At 38.8% G+C, this 20,055-nt stretch overlaps 1 protein-coding gene and 1 long non-coding RNA gene across 4 annotated transcripts in view; one reads left to right on the top strand and one right to left on the bottom strand.

Moving 5' to 3' along the window:
* LOC136258576 (uncharacterized) overlaps window positions 1–20,055 on the top strand; it is a 291,117-nt gene that overhangs the window by 220,002 nt on the left and 51,060 nt on the right. For 2 of the 3 annotated variants that reach the window (XM_066051897.1, XM_066051898.1), the window contains exon 4: window positions 3,022–3,180. The exons of the other annotated variant lie outside the window; for it this stretch is intronic. In XM_066051897.1, coding sequence (XP_065907969.1) covers window positions 3,022–3,180 — 159 coding nt within the window. The remainder of the gene's footprint in view (window positions 1–3,021; window positions 3,181–20,055) is intronic. 3 annotated transcript variants of the gene reach the window in all.
* On the bottom strand, window positions 16,746–17,351 carry LOC136257415 (uncharacterized). The gene is made up of 5 exons (XR_010701973.1): window positions 17,282–17,351; window positions 17,151–17,230; window positions 17,030–17,099; window positions 16,887–16,974; window positions 16,746–16,832 (listed from the first exon to the last, which is right to left on the bottom strand). It is a non-coding gene; the product is annotated as an uncharacterized lncRNA (long non-coding RNA).

Genomic DNA, 20,055 nt, shown 5'->3' with positions numbered 1-20,055 from the left:
TGGACAAGTTCCAACAAGCAATTCTGCAATACCGCAACACTCCAGACAAGGACACCAAACTATCTCCTGCAATGTGCATATTTGGCAGACATATCAAAGATCTCATTCCAATCCTACCTGGCAAATACCAGCCACATCCAGTGTGGAAAGAGAGGCAGCACTGAGGAGGCGTCACATAGCCAATCATGAAAGATGGCAAGAGCATACCAGACGCCTTCCACCTCTGTCTGTTGGGGATCATGTAAGGATTCAGAATCAGGTTAGTAATCACCCCAGAAAATGGGATAAAACTGGAATTGTCATTGAGGTACATCAGTATCATCAGTATGTTGTTAGAGTGGATGGTTCAGGCAGAATTACTATCAGAATTTGTAAATTTCTACGAAAATGCACTCCTGTGTATAAACCTGATAGGAAAAGATCAATACTGGATGATTTGAAGTACCTGCCACCTAGCTGCTCTGCTGATCAGTCACCACCAACCTCTACTACACATACTGATGATGCACCCATCCATCCTGATGTTTCCTCTCCAGGCAATTCGCCTGAGGTGCACATATCGACCTCCCCTCCTGTTGAACAGGATCAACCAGTAGCCCCAATTCCTCCACAGAGTTACTCTCCTACATTGTCACCAAGACCACCCTCAACAACTCCAATTATTTCACCTCAATTGATGGCCTCACCACAGCCATCCCAGATGGAGACTTCACCACAGCCGCCTGCTGAACCACAGACCTCTCCAATCAAGTTGCGGCGCTCTACCCGGATCAGACAACCCCCTAAATGGCAAACCACAGAAGATATAATCCTTTATTAAATTAGTCTCTACCATGTGATTATGATACAGACTTGGGGAGAGATAGAGAATACGGATAATAACCGGAACATTGACCTATAAATAGACTGAGATGTATTATTGTGTTAGTTGTGCTTGTCATTAATTTCGTGTCCGGTTGACAATAAATTATTTAAACTATGTATGCGATCAAATAGGGATGCCTCATATTCTCTACACATTAGTAACTATAGTCTTTTATATTATTTACTATGAAGGCATCCAAGAAGAAATTAGGAATGAGCGTATTTCACTTTTTTTTCCCACCAATTTTTTCTTTCCAGCAATTCATTTCTTTCCTATTTTGCTCAAAATTTTGCTTGTAATTTCTGTGTGGCTGAGCACCAATAAGTTTTATTTCAGTATCTAAAGCGTACAAGCAGGGCCGCCCACAGGGGGGGGGGGGGGACTGGGGCATTTTTCCCCAGGGGAGAAATGCCTGGGGCATTTTGTTCTTGAATACCTGTTTAAAAGATCGATATATTCTAATAGAGCAGTCACAGTATTCTTCAGAGGAGCAGTATAGCAAGCTTATAGATAAGGAGATATGGTTGGTGATGGGTAGTTATTGTCATTGCCAGCAGGTTGTGACCTTTTTTTTTTTTTTGGTCTTCACCTTACAACTTGGGTCAAGGGCCCACTTTAACTCTTTGCCCTGGGCCCCTTAATTTCTCTGGGCGGCCCTGCGTACAAGCATGTGTGACTGCTCTATTAGAATATTACATACATAGTTACTGCTCTATTAGAGTATCTCGATCTTTAGTCGCCATTCCTATGAGCAAATTCTGTCCTAATACAATGCATGACTGTTCTATAAGAGTATCCAATATTTCATACAAATGTGCTAAGTTGCTACCATTCCTTAGTGCCCATTTTTCTAATTTTCCACTTATTTTTCCAGCATTTTGTTCTTTGCTTTTACCAAAGTATTTTTCCAAATAGTTTGCTGGCAAAATCAGCACATATCTAGAAGTAATGAAGTGACTCGTCCATCTCATTATTACTTACCAGGATACGATATCCAAACATACAAACACAAGTTATTGTTTAGTATTACTCCTTTGCTGTTTTTTCATTAGTGACTGTGTTCACACAACAAAATGCTCTACTGATCAGTGGGTGTGCCAACGTCACATATATACAACCAATATGGGTATGAAACCTGGGGAAAAGTTGCCAATTTGCCATGTAGCTATACTAGAAATCATCCAAAGGTTTTTATTAAATAAATAGGTGGATTAACTAACGCTATAATCGTGACTTATGTACATATTCGCGGGATATCCACTTCCAATGCAGACACAGATTTATTTATATACAGGGTCAAATAGAAACACATACCTTGCCTTATACTAAGGTGTTAAGTAATAATAATGAAATGTACAATTTAGACACAATAAATGTCCCCAAATCAGGGGCGGATCCAGACTTTTGGAAAGGTGGTCAAAATGAAATGGCATGGCACTACATCATCTGATTTGGTAAGTGAGACCCAAAAAAAGGAAAATGTATAACTGATAAAGTACATAGCTAAACATCCTTAAATGGCTCACTACACACTGCTCTAATACTGTGACTGCTTTATTAGAATGACTGCTCTGTTAGAGTATCTTGATCCTGGTATACAAAATTTTATTTGGAGGTGAGTTTAGGCAACTGATTTATTAAATTTTAGAGATTTGCAAAAATACCAGGTGATTCCTCTTTAACCACTGCCATGGCTCATCATAATTATGTAGCAGCTACCATAATGTTTGACATTGACATGATTGTGGCCATTTCTTGTCCACCACCTTCATCTTTTTCACCCTACATTCTTCTAGTGGTCTCACCACAGCTGGGCTGTTTTATAGTGAATATAATAATGCACTAATTTCATATTTGTGTCCAGGCCTAGGCCTGCAAAAACAGGGCATGTGGGCACAAACTACACCCTGTCACACAAGAGGTAATATATCTGTGTTAGAGTAGAATATTTGCATTCTGTAACTTGCATTGTAAAGTCAAATACTACTTACTTAGAGCTGAAAACTACATTGTCATAGTGTAATGCTATAAAAAGTTGAGTAGTAGAATGTTAAAAAAGAAGGCATGAATCATGTGCCCATGTGCCCTGTTTTTTGCAGGCCTGGTCACAATTACTATTATATTAATTTAAAATGTCACTGTACTGTATTTTTTAGGCCACATTTAATTACGCAAAAAGTAAAATGATTGATATACTGATGTTTCCAATCACTGAAGACATAAAATCTGTGCAAAATTCTGCAAGTACAGCAGCAACATCACTGATACAGAAAATTATTGCAGAGGGCTCTATGATGCATAGCTCAGAACCAGAAGTACGTAAGTTATTAAAAAAAACAATGCAAAAGTTTGCACAAGTAAGTATGACATTGTAATATGACTAGTACATTATACAGTATATTTATCAATATTATCACACAAGTTGACAAAACGTACCTGCCCTGACAAACAAATTTTAAATTTTCACCATTAAATTCTACATACTGCCCAATCAGTTCATAAAAGTGAGCAAAGCTTTTCTAGATAGAAAATTTTCGAATCACAGGTATGCATTATAATGTAAACAAGTACATGAAAAAATTTGGAATTTTCGACTAGAGTAGGGACCATAGCACATCAATAAAAAGTACTGAAATAAGTTGGAGTAGTTCATGATATTAAATCACTGTAAAACAATAAGAAGTGTTATATCCCTACTGTGCTCAAGATACCATAACAGAAATGCACAGTAGGGATATAACACTTCTTATTGTTTTACAGTAATTTAATATCATGGACTACTCTAACTTGTTTCAGTATTTTTTATTGATGTGCTATGGTCCCTACTCTAGTTGAAAGTTCCAAATTTTTTCATGTACTTGTTTGTTAATGTTTTTTGTAAATAATTTTATTATGACTGGTGAACCCACGCATATCGCATCTGAAAAGGAACCGCGCCCCAGCTATATCAATTATCATTTGAAAAGTTAAGTATCCATTACGCTTGATTGTCAGCTATGTTCAACCTGTTACACAGCATTTCAAATCAAGAACTGTTCGAAAAGTACCTCTACAATCCACGCATACCAAAAGAAAGAAGTCGTGCCGTGCACCCCAATCATATTAATTATTATCTGAAAAGTGAATCGAAGTACCTATTACGTTTGACTGTTGGCTATGTTCAACCCGTTACACAGCAGTACAAATCAAGAACTGTTTGAAAAGCACCTCTGCCGCGATGAAAAATACAGATGATTTCTGTTTCGAAGGGAAGCCATCACATGCTCGTGCCAAATCAACACCTTTGTCTGTCAGCAAAGATGAATGGCACACAAAGGAGGACACTGGTGAGTCCATGAAGAATGCATTGTACGCACTGCGGTATGCCAAATGGCACCTCTTGGGAAGAAAGCGATGTCGAACAGTGAAAAAATCAAGCCCGTATCCTTAGCAGTTATCTAGTTACACTTGTCTGAAAGCATCAGTCAGTCAGTCATTTACTCAGTCAGTAAAAAATTCCATTGAATAATTTTGTTTTTTAAAAACCCGTGGCAACTTGTTGAAAGCGTTTAGGGTTGATCTGAAAACTTGTTTGGGCTTAGTTTTACCTCACCAATATTGCCTCATCGTCGTAAGGGAAAATTGAGGGTGGTTTTTGGGTGATATTATTTTGTGGGCCACGCCTACAACTTTGTGGTCTATACTATACAGTTACTATTGTACTGTATGCAGGGCCGCCCACAGGGGGGGGGCAACTGGGGCATTTTGCCCCGGGCCCCAGCCTGAAAGGGGCCCCAGGAGGCCCCATGAAGGGCCCCCTGAATACCTGTTTAAAAGATCGATATACTCTAATAGAGCAGTCAGATCTAAATACTCTAATAGAGCAGTCACAGTATTCTTCAGAGGAGCAGTGTAGCAAGCTTATAGATAAGGAGATATGGTTGGTGATGGGTAGTTATTGTCATTGCCAGCAGGTTGTGACCTTTTTTTTTTTTTTTTTTTTTTTGGTCTTCATCTTACAACTTGGGTCAAGGGCCCCACTTTAACTCTTTGCCCTGGGCCCCTTAATTTCTCTGGGCGGCCCTGACTGTATGATAGGGACCCGCCGATTATGCTCGCATAATTATGAGCATAATAGGTGCCTGAAAGCATTGAGCATAATGCTAGCATAATATGAAGAATATTTCAGCCATACTACAAATCCTTTATGGTCAAACTACATATCACAGAAAAAGATTGATATACTCTAATAGAACAGTCAATAACTCTAATAGCGCAACCAGCAACCAGACAGCTGACTGTTTTATTAGAGTATATTGATCTTTTCTGTCACATGCAGTATTGAAGAGCAAAGATGTGCTTCAGCCACTTATTATGTGGCCATAACTGCAAATTTATTTGAAAAACATGGGAAATGAGGCATAAAGCTTGAGCATAATTTGAGCATCATAGGTAAAAATTTCAGCAGTGCAGTATAGCATAATAGGTACAATTTTGAGCATAATAGGCAGGTCTCTAAATGTAAAGAAGTACATTGTAGCATCTTGTAATCATGTAATTGCACACATGTGTAAGTTATGATTGGCTGCCATGTTGTAGTTTATTTTTGAACTTCTAATATCATACTTTGTGTGGGAGGATCAAAGTGATGCCGTGCATTGTAATGTCCATACAGTACTTATTAGCAGCATAACTGTACTGTGTGAGTCATACAGAACAGTTATGCAGCTAATTGGGAAATACAGAACAGTTATGTGGAGAATTTATTTATGGAATGTTACGAAAACAACATTACACTGTAAATCACTACAACCAGCCAAACTAATACCACCAGTTTGTTCTATGGCTAGAAATAGATTGTATAAACATTTACTGATCATCTGATCACGAAGCTATTTAAACATGACTCCACTAAGACAGCACAATTGATCACATGCATGACATTTGTAAATCACTACAACTAGCCTAGCTAATCCTATTAGTTCGTTCTACGAATATATCAACACTTGTGACCGAATTTTGGAAAACCGTCGATATACGCACAACAGTACTTTTGTAATAAAACACATTTAAAAACTATGGGTAAAAAACGCAAGCTCCAGAAAAAAATATGCAAGTTTTTATCTCCTTGTTGGTGGGTGAATTAAGCCACCAATGGATAAATCCTGGGCATCATTGTGTTCGCCTGTCCATAGGGAGTACAAGCATCTTTGTTTCATCTCCATACACGAAAAGATTCCAAAGTTACAGACGTTTGGTTACGTTGCGGTGACGAAAGAATTTACCGACAATCGTTTTTCAGTGAATTTGCCTTCCTTCTCGAACAAAGAAGCATGCCTGGGGAAAAACCTATACCTTGGTGGATGCACACATTCATGGCGAATACAATGAACCAAGATTAAATTCCGTACATTGTTGTATCAGTAAGTTATGATGGTTTATGTAAGCGCCTGTAGATTCTTTTCTCGATAGCTTCTGTACATTTTTTTCTTTTTTTTTTCCCGGGCTGGATGGACTGCCCTTGCCTACCACCCCCAGCACAAAGAAAGCACGTGCTGGACAACTGAATAAAAAGGACCAGATTGCTAAAAGTTTAAAAGTCCCTGTGCTCATCAATGCGGCCCATCTCAGGAGAGGCATCAGAGGAGCGATGCGAGATGGACCTACTTCCACGTATGCACATTGTAGCTGACCGAAGTAAAGAAAAAGACAATGTGCATCGGATAAAAGCCAGAGTCTGACTGTAACTAGTAGAGCAGCGGCGAGATAGATGGTCAGCCAAACGACGGTAGAAAACTATTGCCTTCCTTCCCATACCTCCAGTGGTCGCAAACACAAGGGGAGTGAAGGAAGCCTGCTCAACCTCTCTGACACGGTCACCATACTCACGTTTCTTCTGTGCCTCGTGACGTCGATACAAAGAGGGGACACTGGTGTTGCAGTAGCTCGGTGCATTAGGATGAAACACCCTTACGTCAAAAAAGGCACTTTGCCGCTGCCCCCAGAATCCCCTAGCATGTATGTCTGCCCTAGCCTCATCCTGACGGTTGGCAGTCTTAGGTGCAATGATCTCCCCAGTAAGTGGCTGTAAAGGTGGCTCAAGGGCCACACCATGACATGTCTTGGAAAGCCACTCTGCAGTGATGTTTCGCAAAGCATTGTGGCGAACAAATGTGAGGCCTCCGTGTCTGCAAATCATAGTATGATCCGCGGAAAATGGGACCCCACAAACACAGTGACTGGGTATGTTCAGGAGCTTCCAGCCATATCTAAGATGCAAGGCATCCCAAAATTCTTGCTTCATCAGATGGAATCCCTGCTCTGCTAAAGGCAATGCTGTCAGCCAGGCAGAAGCACCCGGTTCACTGTTCAGGTCTAAAACTCTTTGGGATTGTGACGAAAGATTAGATTTGATCGTAGAAGCCCTCCCCCTCAAAGTAGAGCGACGATCCTGATGAATCTGAGCCTTGATAGAACTAACGTCGGGTAGAGGGGCTAGTAGATTCTGAGCAACAATCAAAGATCTCAGAGAGTGTGTGATTTTGATAGATGCAGTAAACTGAGAATCAGCAATGTCTACAGGATTGACAATACCCAAGCCACCTAGGCAGCAGGGTAGAGAGAGCACATCACGCTCTAAGGCAGAACAAGCACCATGGCCAGTGAGGGCAGGGATCAGCTTCAAACGGATGGCATCCTCTAGAGGCTGAAACAGGGGCCCAACATTGAGGATGGTCCTCATGATGTATACCCACCGGCCTATCATCCCATGAGTGAAAGCACAAAAAGCCGCATGAGGACGATTTGTAGCAATCTCAGCCAAAGCAAGCACTTCACTAGACCAAGAACAAACCTTCTTGGCCACAAACCCCTCTGCAAATTCTCGAGAGCCCAATGCAGCCCCAAGATGGCGCTGGCCTTTATCAGTAATCTGCATACCAGTGTCAGCAAAGATAGATTTTGCAATAGTTAACAAATGAGGCTTTACAATCAACACTGTCTTAGATGCATTAGAAAAATACCCGAAATTAGGTCCCAAAGAGGATAGTATCTGCCACCATTTATGCAAAAGTTTCAGTTTCCCCACCGCAGTGGCATCATCTGCAAACCATACCTGCCCAACACTGGGGACTGCCACACGGAGTCTTTTAATTAAGGGAACCACAGCCAGGGCATACATTGCCATTATATATATATATATATATATATTTGTTAATGTACAAACTCAATCATGAGTATATTCATACATATGTAGTTAGCTACTTATTTACAAATTTATATAATTGTTAAATAAATCAAGAGATGGAGCTTGGATAATATGATAATCTAGTTGGTTCCATAATTTTATTGTAAAAGGAAAGAAGGAATTCATATAAGCATCTACCCTTGTTGGAAACTGCAGAAATTTTTGATGGTGACCTCTAGTTGTGGTATTGCTTGGTCTAAACTGTTGGTGCACATTAATATCTACATTGCGAGAGGATCTCCTTGAGTTGTTCCTTCACAAGATGGGATTTCACCCTCTCCAACTACAAACAATCGGACTGGCTGAGCATAAGTGTTGTTCAGGATAGTAGAAAATGCAGGACAAAGGATGGATATATTATGTAGGGCAGCTTGGCGATTCACACAATTGAATGCATTAGTAGCATCCACTAAGAGCGCAGCTTCACAATCACTGTCATCAAACATATTCTTCATAGCATGTACAGCAGCCTCAGAGCCAGCTGATTGTCCCGCACAGGTCTGTAATGGGCCAGCACCCAGTGCAATATCATCACCTATGACATAAAGGATCGCCTTAGCAACAATTCTACGGGGCACGTCACCAATACCTATTGGTCTCACACCTGGGCGTTTGTCGAGAGGTATCAGCCTGCAAGCAACAAAAGGCATCAAAATTGCAGGTTCAACTGTAGTCATGGATAAGCAGCGGGCAACAGAGGCCAAGGCTTGGCACAGTTCAACAGAAGCCTCATTAAAAGAGGTGCACAGACGCTTCCACCCATAAGCATCCACACCAGACAAACCGGCAGCACCATGAGTATTAAGTGCTGCACGCTTGATAAGATCGCCTGTGAGAGAGTCAAAGATTATCGGATCAAACTGGGGAGTGATTGGATCACCAGTAGGATCTAGAAGAACGTCAGGGGTAGCAAACTTTGCTGATGGATGTTTCTCTAATAGAATTTCAATTCAATTCAATTCAATTATTAGCTTTATAGTGCAATGTTACAGGTGTACATGGTTGTACAACAATAGAAGTGAGTTTATATACAATTGCACTAAAGGTAATCTGGTAAGTACCAGATCCCATAACTTAAATTAAGTACTTATCATTAATTATATAATTACAATTAACTGCTAAATGTATCAAAGTTAGGTGGCTTGGGATGTTTGGAGCAGATGCTACAAGGACATGTAAAATGGAAACTATGCTGGTTGTCTGGATTGAAGTTTCTTGTAAAATGCTGCCATAGGATTTTAGTTAGTTGAAATTTAATGGTAACAAAGGGTTGAGTTAGGTCAATTACTGGTAAGCTGTTGAAGGTTCGAGGAAGTCTGTTGAAGTAGAAGTTTTTTTGTTAATTAGATGATGTAAAAACATGTTCAAGTTTGTTACTGGAAGAAGACCTAGTAGAATGATGACAGAATTTGATGAAGGTCTGGATGTTGAAATGATCAGATGAATTTTGAATTGATTTTATGAAAAACAGAATGTCACACTGGTCATAAATATACATTAATGGTAGTAGGTTGAGCTTGATAAGGCGAAGAATGTCTCTAGCAGTTCGATATACAGGATTTCCCGATGGATCCACACCACAAGGAATCATTGAGTCTAGTGACAACACTCCACCTTTTGAATCCTCCGACAGTAAACGAAGAGCCATACTAACTTTGCCCTCAGACATTAAATGATCAAACAGACGAGAGCGATCATGGAGCTTCCCCCCCCCCTAGTGAATTATTCTGCCTAAGGCGGTCCTGTATACACTGACCCTCACGCAGCAGATCATCAAAAGACCCCTTGCACCATAAATCCAGTCTTCGTATCAAATGAGATGAATGATCCTTAGCCTTGCTGTTCTTGTAAGGTTTTTGTAGAAGTAAAGGTTGCATCACAGACACTGCTAACATATCAAATTATTTGCTCGTACGGCTGTCTAGTGCTGTATTTCCAACGCTGCTTAACTTAGGAAGCTGAAACTTGGCTAGTCCATTCCTCTGTCCCTGTAGAAAACAAAGAACAAATTAAATGCATTTTGAAAATTGTGCGGATATCGATGGTTTTCTAAAATTAGGTCACACACTTACTGATATCAAGACTCATGGTAGTGAGTTGCGCAGCTAGTAAAGCAGAAACTAGTGCTGAGCGATAGTGAAAATTTGACTGTCCGAACGATAGTAAGATTCTGTTCACGATAGCCAATAGTATAATAATAATAATAATAATAATTAACTTTAGATATCACGATAGTTAACTTAACAACAACTAGGATACAACTTACAAGAACATAAAATGGTATTATCCAGCCGTAAATAAAGACAAGTACGATAAGCTACAAGAAAACAAGTGATAAAGTAAGTATAGTGACATGTTTACTTAAGGTTTTCTCCTAAAAATGACATGTTGACTGTTTCAGGTAACAGTGATGCCCGTTTCTCATTAACTAGGTGTCCTGTTAAGCTACAAGCTCTTTCTGCAGGTACAGAAGTTGCTGGTATGGCTAGGTATTTTCTGGCCAATGAAGCCAGACATGGGTAGCGAGTGGCATTTCGCTTCCACCAAACCAATGGATCTAGGCAACCATGAGCATCATACTGATCAGTAATTACATCAGCCATGTACCTTTGCATTTCTACCTTTGCTTTTTCTATAGGGTCAGTAATGTTATCTGAACACTAGAGAAAATCATTAAGTATCGTCATTATTATTATTATTATTATTATTAATACTTTACAATACAGTAAATGTATTGAGGGTCAACCAACATTAACTTACCATGTGTTTTCTGTCGTTTAGGAGCTGAAGTACTGGTGCTAGGCCTGAGCCTAATATGCTCAAAATTTGACATATTATTCTTTCCAGAATTTCCCCAAAATTTCTCCTATTATTCTTTTTTATTCTTGTATCTAGCCTATTATTCCATAATAATGCTCATTTAGTTTCTGTAGCTATAGTTGCTTAGTTCTCAAGATGCTGGTATAACAAGTAGTTTTACCAGAATTAATTAATTAATAGCTAGCTGAAGTATTCAACTTTACATATAATTATAGCTATTATAACAGGCTTAAAATGGCTATTGGGAGTAATAATTAAAGAGTTTTCAAGTATCAGTATATTAAAGCTAGATCGAGCTATAACTACACGTTATAGTGGATAATGATATCAATATGTTTGTTGAAAGACTTAAAGAAATACACTGGTATAAGATGTACAAGTTTCAGAATTGCAGATAATTATGCAGTTAAATCCCTGATGCTGCCTGCAGATTATTAACATGAAATGATATGACTGCTCTATTAGAGTATTTGAGCGTATTATTAGAGTAAATCGATCTTTTAGAGGCTCTTCAGTCCTTTTCAGCCAGCACTCGTATAATAACGCCAGCTATCTATCATTCTTAGTAGCTTATTTCGTTCTTCTAGCTAATCAAGAAGAGGCACGCCCCTTAATTCCACTGATTATTCTCGTGGATGTCCGATAATTCTAAAATTATTCCTGTAACCATCCTACTATTCTGGAATTATTCTCACAAAATTGGTGACCTATTATTCTCAAAATTATTCCGGCATATTAGGCGCAGGCCTAACTTGTGCTTTCGGCAGTGGATTGACTTTCTGATGGCACAGATAATATATTGGAAGCAACTTCAACTAATTCAGGTATGAGGATATCAGATGATACATTCTTGAACCTAGGATCCAACAACATGGCTTTGTCAAGCATTCCTAAATCACAGCCTTCACCATAGTACTGGTCAATTTTGTTAAGCATAACTTGTTTCATTTCCTTGACCATGCTGTGATCATGATGAGATGTCTGTAAAAAACAAGTGATTTTTTGTATTAAAGGGCGAACAGACAAAATTGTCACCCACTTTTCTCCTCCAATTCCCTCTGTCATATCAACAAAAGCAAAAGGCTTCATTATCTCCACAAACTTATTCATTGTACTAATTTCAGCATCGGGTGGAATAAGATCTCTTCGTAGCTGTAAAAGTGCTTCAGATAATGGTTGTTGCTGTTCCAAGACTCGTTGAACCATGTAGTAGCTTGAATTCCACCTTGTGGCAACACTCTGCACTAAGTGATGCTGTTTGTGTTTCAGGTCATACTGCTTTTGCTGCAACACATATGAAGACCGAGGAGAATGGTTGAAATGACTGACCAGCTGCTTACACCTACCTATGGCTTTAGCAACACTATGTAAAGTAAGAGCCTTTTCTACTGACAACTGAAGAGTGTGGCTAAAACAACTAATGAGAGTCCAACCTAACTTTCAATAATAATAACAATAATAATAATGCTTTACAGAATAATAATTCTGAGGGTCTACCAGTGACCTACACTGGGGCGGATCTAGGATTTATAAAAGGGGGGGGGGGCTAACTCAAGGTACTAATCTCTTGGGTAGAGGTAGCAAAGCACACTTCCCAGCATGCTTTGCATGCTGGAACTTGGGGGGTCTGGGGGCATGCCCCCCAGGAAAATTTTGAAAAATAGATGCTAAAACACTGCAATTTGAAGATATTTCCACATAAAATTCATAATATTTTCTGCCTGTAGATATTTTATATACTGCCTTTAGATTATAGGTATGGCTCTGAAGCATTTTGCTAATGGAAAAGTTTGGGTAGGTACAGACAACCAAGTACATGATGCACCCCTCTCACAATTGCACAACACTGAATAGGTGCATGTTAGAAAGTGGAAAATTCATTTCATTGCATATATAGGTGCAGGCAGATTTGGAAAGTGGAAAATTTTGAAATTTGAACAATACAAGATTGAATCTGAGAGCATTTTCAATGGAAATTGTGAACCTGAATTAAGCATTGTCATACATATTAACTACAAAAGTAGATGAATGAAGCCCTTTAAACAGACCAATTCATTTCATTGCAAGGTGCAGGCAGATTTGGAAAAATTCCATAACAGAACCAACTACATGTTTCCAGTGAATGTTCTATTAGAGTAGTTAGCTGACTGCTCTATTAGAGTATCTCAATCTTGTAAACCTCCAATGCTGATTCGGGTCCTTGTTGCATAAATTTTAGCATAAATCCACTGATAATACCTTGGAAAGACGTTTATAGGGTGGTTTTATGAGTATTTGTATTATTAGTGATCATATAATTATGCTAAGACAAAATTTCATTATAATACTCAGCATATTGATCAAGTAAAGCCTAAATATGAAGGGGGGGGGGCTTCAGCCCCCAAAGCCCCCCCTGGATCCGCCCCTGCTACACTGATAGCCTAACATACATTAAAAAATAACTATACACTAACATCTACATACTTAGTTACAAGTGGTTAAAATTGTTAGATGCAGGATTCTTGGAACAATGGGAACAGGGACAAAGGTAATGAAAACAACAGGGTGAATTGTCAAAGTTAGCTAGGAAATGATTCCATAAAAATTTCTTCAATTTCTGTTTTATTACAGTTAGTGATTGTGTATGATCAATTATTGGCAGAGTTCCATAGTCTAGGTAGGCAAAAAAATAGGAGTTCATAGCTGCATTGGTATGGGCTGTCTTGTGATGTAGTTTGATTCCAGAAGATCTAGTAGAACCAGTATTGAAGTTGATATAGTTCAGGATATTGAACTTATCTGTAGGAGTTTTAAGTGATTTAATGAAAAAGAGGATGTCAGATATTTCATAAATATACATCAATGGCAACATACCAAGTTGGGTCAATCTAGTCCTGTAGTCTGAAGTGTAATCAGAGAGTATGAATTTAGTAGCACGCCTTTGTACCTTCTCAATTAATTCTATGTCTTTCAACAAATAAGGTCTCCACAATGTGGAGCAGTATAGCAATTTAGATCTCACTAATGATATGTATAGGGATTTTCTAGCCTGAGGACAATGCGAATCCTTGAATACTGTGCGTAGCAGTCCAAGTGACTCGTAGGCTTTAGAGGAAATCATTTCATAATGCTTTCTCCATGACAATGAGTTAGTGAAAATAATCCCTAGGTCTTTGCAACCGGGTGATTCATTGATTATATGGTCATTTATGATGTACTGAGAGTTGAATTTACGATGGAAGCTCATGAATACGAATTTAGAGATGTTAAATGACAGATGATTGTTAATAGTCCAATTAAATAAAGAGTTGAGGTCTTCTTGAAGCTGCTGTATGTCCAGTATGGAAATGATTTGCCGAAAGCACTTTGTATTATCTGCAAATTCGAGTAGTTGAGATATGATGGTAGATGGCAGATCATTTATAAAGATCAGGAAAAGCAAAGGACCCAGAATGCTTTCCTGGAGAACACCAGAGATTACAGGTAGGCAATCTGACAGGTGGTTTTCAACAGAGACACACTGGGATCTGTTACTTAAATAGCTGTTAAACCAATTCCATAGAGTGCCTGTGATTCCTATGTTCCATAATTTAACCAATAATTCATTGTGTGGCACACTATCAAAGGCTTTACTGAAGTCAATGTAGATGGTGTCTATTTCTTCCCTCGAAGTGATTAGCTGATGAAAGTAGATGAGAAGTTGTTGTTGAGTTGAAGCATTACTTTGAAAACCAAATTGATGTGGAGTGATGGAGGGAGCTATTGTATTTATCACTTTGTCATAAACTAATCTTTCTAGCACTTTAGAGATGACACAAAGGAGTGAAATTGGTCGATAGTCGGCAACAGAAGTTTTGTCTCCAGATTTGAAAACAGGAATTATTTTGTGTGTTTTCCATTCAGAGGGTAAGTTTCCGCTACGTAAGCTGGTTGTGAAAAGGTGATGGATGGGTAAAGCAAGGGCAAAAGAACAGTTCTTTAAGATGACAGGTGCGATGTTGTCAATTCCTCTAGCCTTGTTAGAGTTGAGGTTGCTGAGAGCATCTATCACTTCTTCCTCTGTGAGGTTGATCGAGTCCAGATTATTTTCAGGAACAGTTAAATGAGTTGTATCAGGTAGACAGTAGTTACTTGAGGTAAAAATGGAATAAAAGTACCGATTAAAAAGTTCAGCTTTATCAAGGTCAGCATCAGCTGTAGTAGTGTTATGGTGAAGTCGAGGGGGGAAGGGCGTGTGACTTGGTGAACTCTCTAATAAATTGAAAATTTTTTGGATCATTATTGGTAGAAAAGTTGTATATAAGATCCTGTTCATATCTAGACTTGGCTGCAATGCTGGAAGATTTGAAGGATTGTTGAGCTTTTGATGATTTCTCAAAGCAAGAGCAATGTTGGAGCCATTATCTGTAGTTGCAGCAAGCAACTTATCAGGATCAAGCTCCCATTCCATTAGAATTTATTGCAGTGACTTGGCAATCATATCACCTGTGTGCGCCTCAGGAAATTCATTTGTTTCAAGTAGGTGGGACCTCATGTCAAACGAATCTGTCAGGTAATGAATGGTGACAGCTATGTAACTTTGCTTGGCTCGAGATGACCACATATCTGTCGTGATGCAATAGAAATCTGCATCCTTAAGCTGCTTCATAACATCTTCCTTCAAGGTGGTATACATAACAGGTACATACTTTGATGCTATTGTAGTGCTATCTGGTGGTGTGTATCGTGATTCAAACACACCTAACATATACCTGAATCCGACATCATTCACTGTATCGAATGGCTGCTGGTCTTTGCAAATAAAGTAACATACTGCTTTAGTCAACTTTTTGTATCTTTCCGAGGTTCGAGGTAGTGGTGTCATCTTCCTAAAACTGCTTGTAATTGTTTGTTCAGTACTGAACTCGGAAGCTTTACTACGTTTAGCTAAGAGCTGAAGAATGTCCGCTGCTACTAGCTTCAGTGGCTTGTTCTCACAAGGCTTGTGTATTATTATTATTATTATTTGGGGGAAAAGGGCAGACAGCAAAGCTGATTAAGCCCAAACTAATTACAAATTATAAGTGCTGTTCAATCAAGTTTGAAAATGTAGCTAGAGTGTTCAGTTCAATTAGATGCGGTGGCAGTGAATTCCATTCCCGGATGGTTCTTGGATACTCAGTCAAATGATGTTTCTCGAGATGATACCTTAAGTTACTAGTACCTCCAGTATATTTCAAACGTGTGTAACACTTGTTGCAGTATACTTCTGTCTGCTTTCGTTTATCTGGTAGCAATATCCTCCCATCCTGGCCTCGCCAAAAATCCGAAAATTTTCCATACAACGCTAGTAGCGTTTTCTAGCGGCTGCAAATTCTTTTCCCTGTCTCCTGAACCATGTTCTCTGGATTCTCTGCTTGGTTCTTCTTTTTCACTAGATTCTTCACCATCGCTTAACTCGATAACATCCTCGTTATCCGCCATGTTGTTTGTTTTGCGCATGCGTTTTATTAGATAGAAGTGGCCAGTAATCGAAACATGCAGAATGCAAGCATTAAATCGATGATGATGATTATTGTTATTGTAAAACATTGTTGTTAACAAGTAAACGGTTTGTTGGTAAAATTTGTTTATTACTACTATCGATACTGAAATGTGTCAATATCGCGAACGATAGTCCAACTCAAATAATAGCAATATCGATATGCACATTGTATCTCCCAGCACTACTGGTAACTAATAACCCCCTTTCCCTCTACAGACCTTGTACAATGTTCCAAAGACGCCTTCCAAGCCTCCCAAGCCTCCCATCATGTTAAAAGATTGTTTAGAATAAATGCGCACCATATATTATATTCATATATGATCACATGCATAAATTTATTAATAAAATCAATTGTTTTCCGGTTTCTTTACTACCACCACCATCACAGTGACTCAACAAGGAGGTCAAAGGGATCAATACTGCAATGGTTTTATGACAGATGACAAAACAGTTTCAAAAACACTACTGCTTACTTCTCCAAAAAAAACTATCCCAACTGCTTTTTACTCCGTCATCATTTCACTGCTCCTGTCCAGCCTCCTTTGTTTCAAACAAAAGTGACTACAGAATTTTAGTCAATTACAAAACAGTTAAGATAAGCATACCAAATACTTACATTTCCACTTGTTCATTGTTCGGCCTGTAGTTACTGCACTATTCATCAGTTATTTCAAACAAAAAAGGGACTACAGAATTACGGCAGATTAAAACAGTTAGATAAGCACACCAATACTTACATTTCCACTTGTTCACAACAGAATCTATTCTACTGGAAGTTTTGTTATTCCACTGATAAGTTATTTCAAACAAAACGGGACTACAGAAATACGGCAATTAGAACAATTAAGATAAGTACACTTACACTTACATTTCCACTTGTTCACTCTTCTGCCTGTGGTTACTGCTCCATTCGTCAGTTATTTCAAACAAAAAAGAGACTACAGAATTACGGCAGATTAAAACAGTCAAGATGAGCACACCCATATACTTACATTTCCACTTGTTCACTATTCTTCCTGTAGCTTTATTATTTCATGCTCCTGTACTTAAACAATGACGGACTAATTCTACAACAGAATTATGGTTGATAACAACATAGTTTCATAATCATACCACCACTTGTGTACATTTCACAACTGTAATCATAGTTTTCACTGTTTTGCTGCTCTGTTCTCACTTCCTCCAAATATTCTACAACAGAATTACAGTTAGCACGAGAACAATTACAATTCCACTTGTTCACAACTATTTCTATTCTGGCATTATTTCACTGCCCCACCCTCACACAGCAAAAATAGTGTTCCAATACTACATATTCTAACCCCGTCTTTATTCAGTATTGGAACAACTATTTTTAAAATCTCCTTATAACGAGACAAAATGAATCTCAAATCTATAAATGACTCTAATGTTATTCACTATTGGGGGCTGTGATCTGTTTTTGCTTGTGCCAGGGTAGAATATTAGGACTATTAGTTCCAACACCTAAACATAGACGGAATAAATACAGTCAGTATTTGTGTATGAATTATGCTGTGTCAGTTACTCCAAACAAACAAACTTATAGTTGATAACAAACAGCTAGATCATTATTTCACTGCCCCACCCTCAGTTACTCCAAACAGACAAACTTATAGTTGATAACAAACAGTTAGATAAGCTTGACAGCACTTATTCTCGCATGACCGGACCACTATCTTATTTCTTTGTGATGCCATTGGTTGGCAAGATAGGGTCTGGTGGATTACTGTTGACAAAATGCATTCGTAGGCAAGCAGTTACCACAGTTTCTTGCTGTTCTTGCTTGGAAAATGCTATGTATCAATGGTATCAGCCCTGTTAGAAGTTTTTCCGAAGCGTTTATGTCCACCATACTAACATACAGCTAGCCAATGAATATATGTTACTGGATATTGGTTGAAAGTCACCACTATACTTCACCAGGCTCTATTTTGCTGACAAACAATGCCACAAAGAAAGAGGAGACGGGTAGGAGTCTAGCCACATGAGACTAAGCAACACTTACAATCCACTTTTTCACAACTGTTACTATGCCTGAGTTTACTGCTCCCATCCTCTGTGATTCCAAACAATGAAGAAGTGATTCTATAACAGAATCAAGGTCGATAACAAAACAGATATGTTCACATTTTGGAGATACAAAATAGAGATTTGACAATATGCTATGGCATCAGTTAATGTCCATACCCTCAGGAATAAATTTAAATCCCTTCATAATGCTGTAAATGTCCTTTTCTGGGGAGATCGGTAATAACATTGATAGCTGCAGGTAAGCACACAGATGGTCTAATTTATACAAGCTAAATAATGATGTCAAACAAAGCAAAATTTACTGCACTGCAAACAAAATTATTATTATTATTATTATAGTGGCCATGTCAGTAAGGTGTACTTCATGAACTCTTTCCTGAGACCACCTCACTATCGTTATTTTTCTCCAGAGGTGGTTCCATTAATAAAGTTTTGTGTATGCAAGTTAACTGCACAAAAATACCATGTACCTTGTGATCACCTTTCTTGAAATTCAGCCGCAACATAACAGCAACATAAATAATAGCTAGCAGTGTGCCATCTCTCTTCATACATACTTCATCAATATTCTTCATCCATTTAAATTGTTAACCACTTGTGATACAAAAAGGTAGATAATCAGTTTCAGAGGTAAATCTTATGAAAAACTTTGCTTCTACATAGGATAGAGTTTTGCACAGTTGTCCTAAAAATCATATCAATGATAATATTGTTACATACAGGATTACTACATGAAACACAGACATTACATACATGTCTCCCCACAAGACCACTCAAGACTGATCGCTGGTTGGGAAACACAGATACACAAATACAAGTCCAACAGCAAGACCGCTCAAGGCTGATCACTGGTTGTAAACACAGATACATGAATACATGAATACATAACCCACAGCAAGACCGCTCAAGGCTGATCGCTGGTTGGGAAACACATATACATGAGCACATAACCCACAGCAAGACCGCTCAAAGCTGATCACTGGTTGAGAAACACATTCATATACTACAAGCATGCGTTGTGTACAAGACCATACGAGCATGAGAACGACTATCTAATAAATGTTCACCATGTAATAAAGTAGACTTCCTAGAGTCACGTAAATCATCTAGTGTTGTGTAAATTGTGACTGTCTCTGGGAAAACCAGTCTTATCGCCCATTTAAAAGTATCGAGAAACGTCGGTTTTAAATATTCAGTGTGCTGTAGCTGGCCAATGGTGGTAGCTACGCATACCAAATTTTCACATGTTTTGCAACAATTTCTTACCTTCCTGATCATCCACTGAATAAGTAGTTAACAGCTAAGTTTCCCGCCATTTTAGATAGTTTTTAAACTGAGGTTGTCTGTATCAGGCGAGCTCCAGAAGGGTGGGAGGTGGGGCCCTCGGGCAAGATGGAAGATGGTGTTCAAAAATTGAAAAGAAACGTGCTGGGATGAATTAGGCCAAGTTATAGGCCATTCAGGGCTCAGAACTGGCTAAAATGAAAGGAAATTTACAGCACAGGTCATTGTCCAACACCACGGAGCCGTACAGCCACACACAGCCTTCTCCTGGTTGGCCAGGGCTCCATCAAGACCCCAGACCACTCG

This window comes from Dysidea avara, chromosome 6 (assembly GCF_963678975.1).
Source record: "Dysidea avara chromosome 6, odDysAvar1.4, whole genome shotgun sequence".
In the NCBI taxonomy this organism is placed as follows: Eukaryota; Metazoa; Porifera; class Demospongiae; order Dictyoceratida; family Dysideidae; genus Dysidea; species Dysidea avara.
This window is presented reverse-complemented; position numbering and strand designations above follow the sequence as displayed.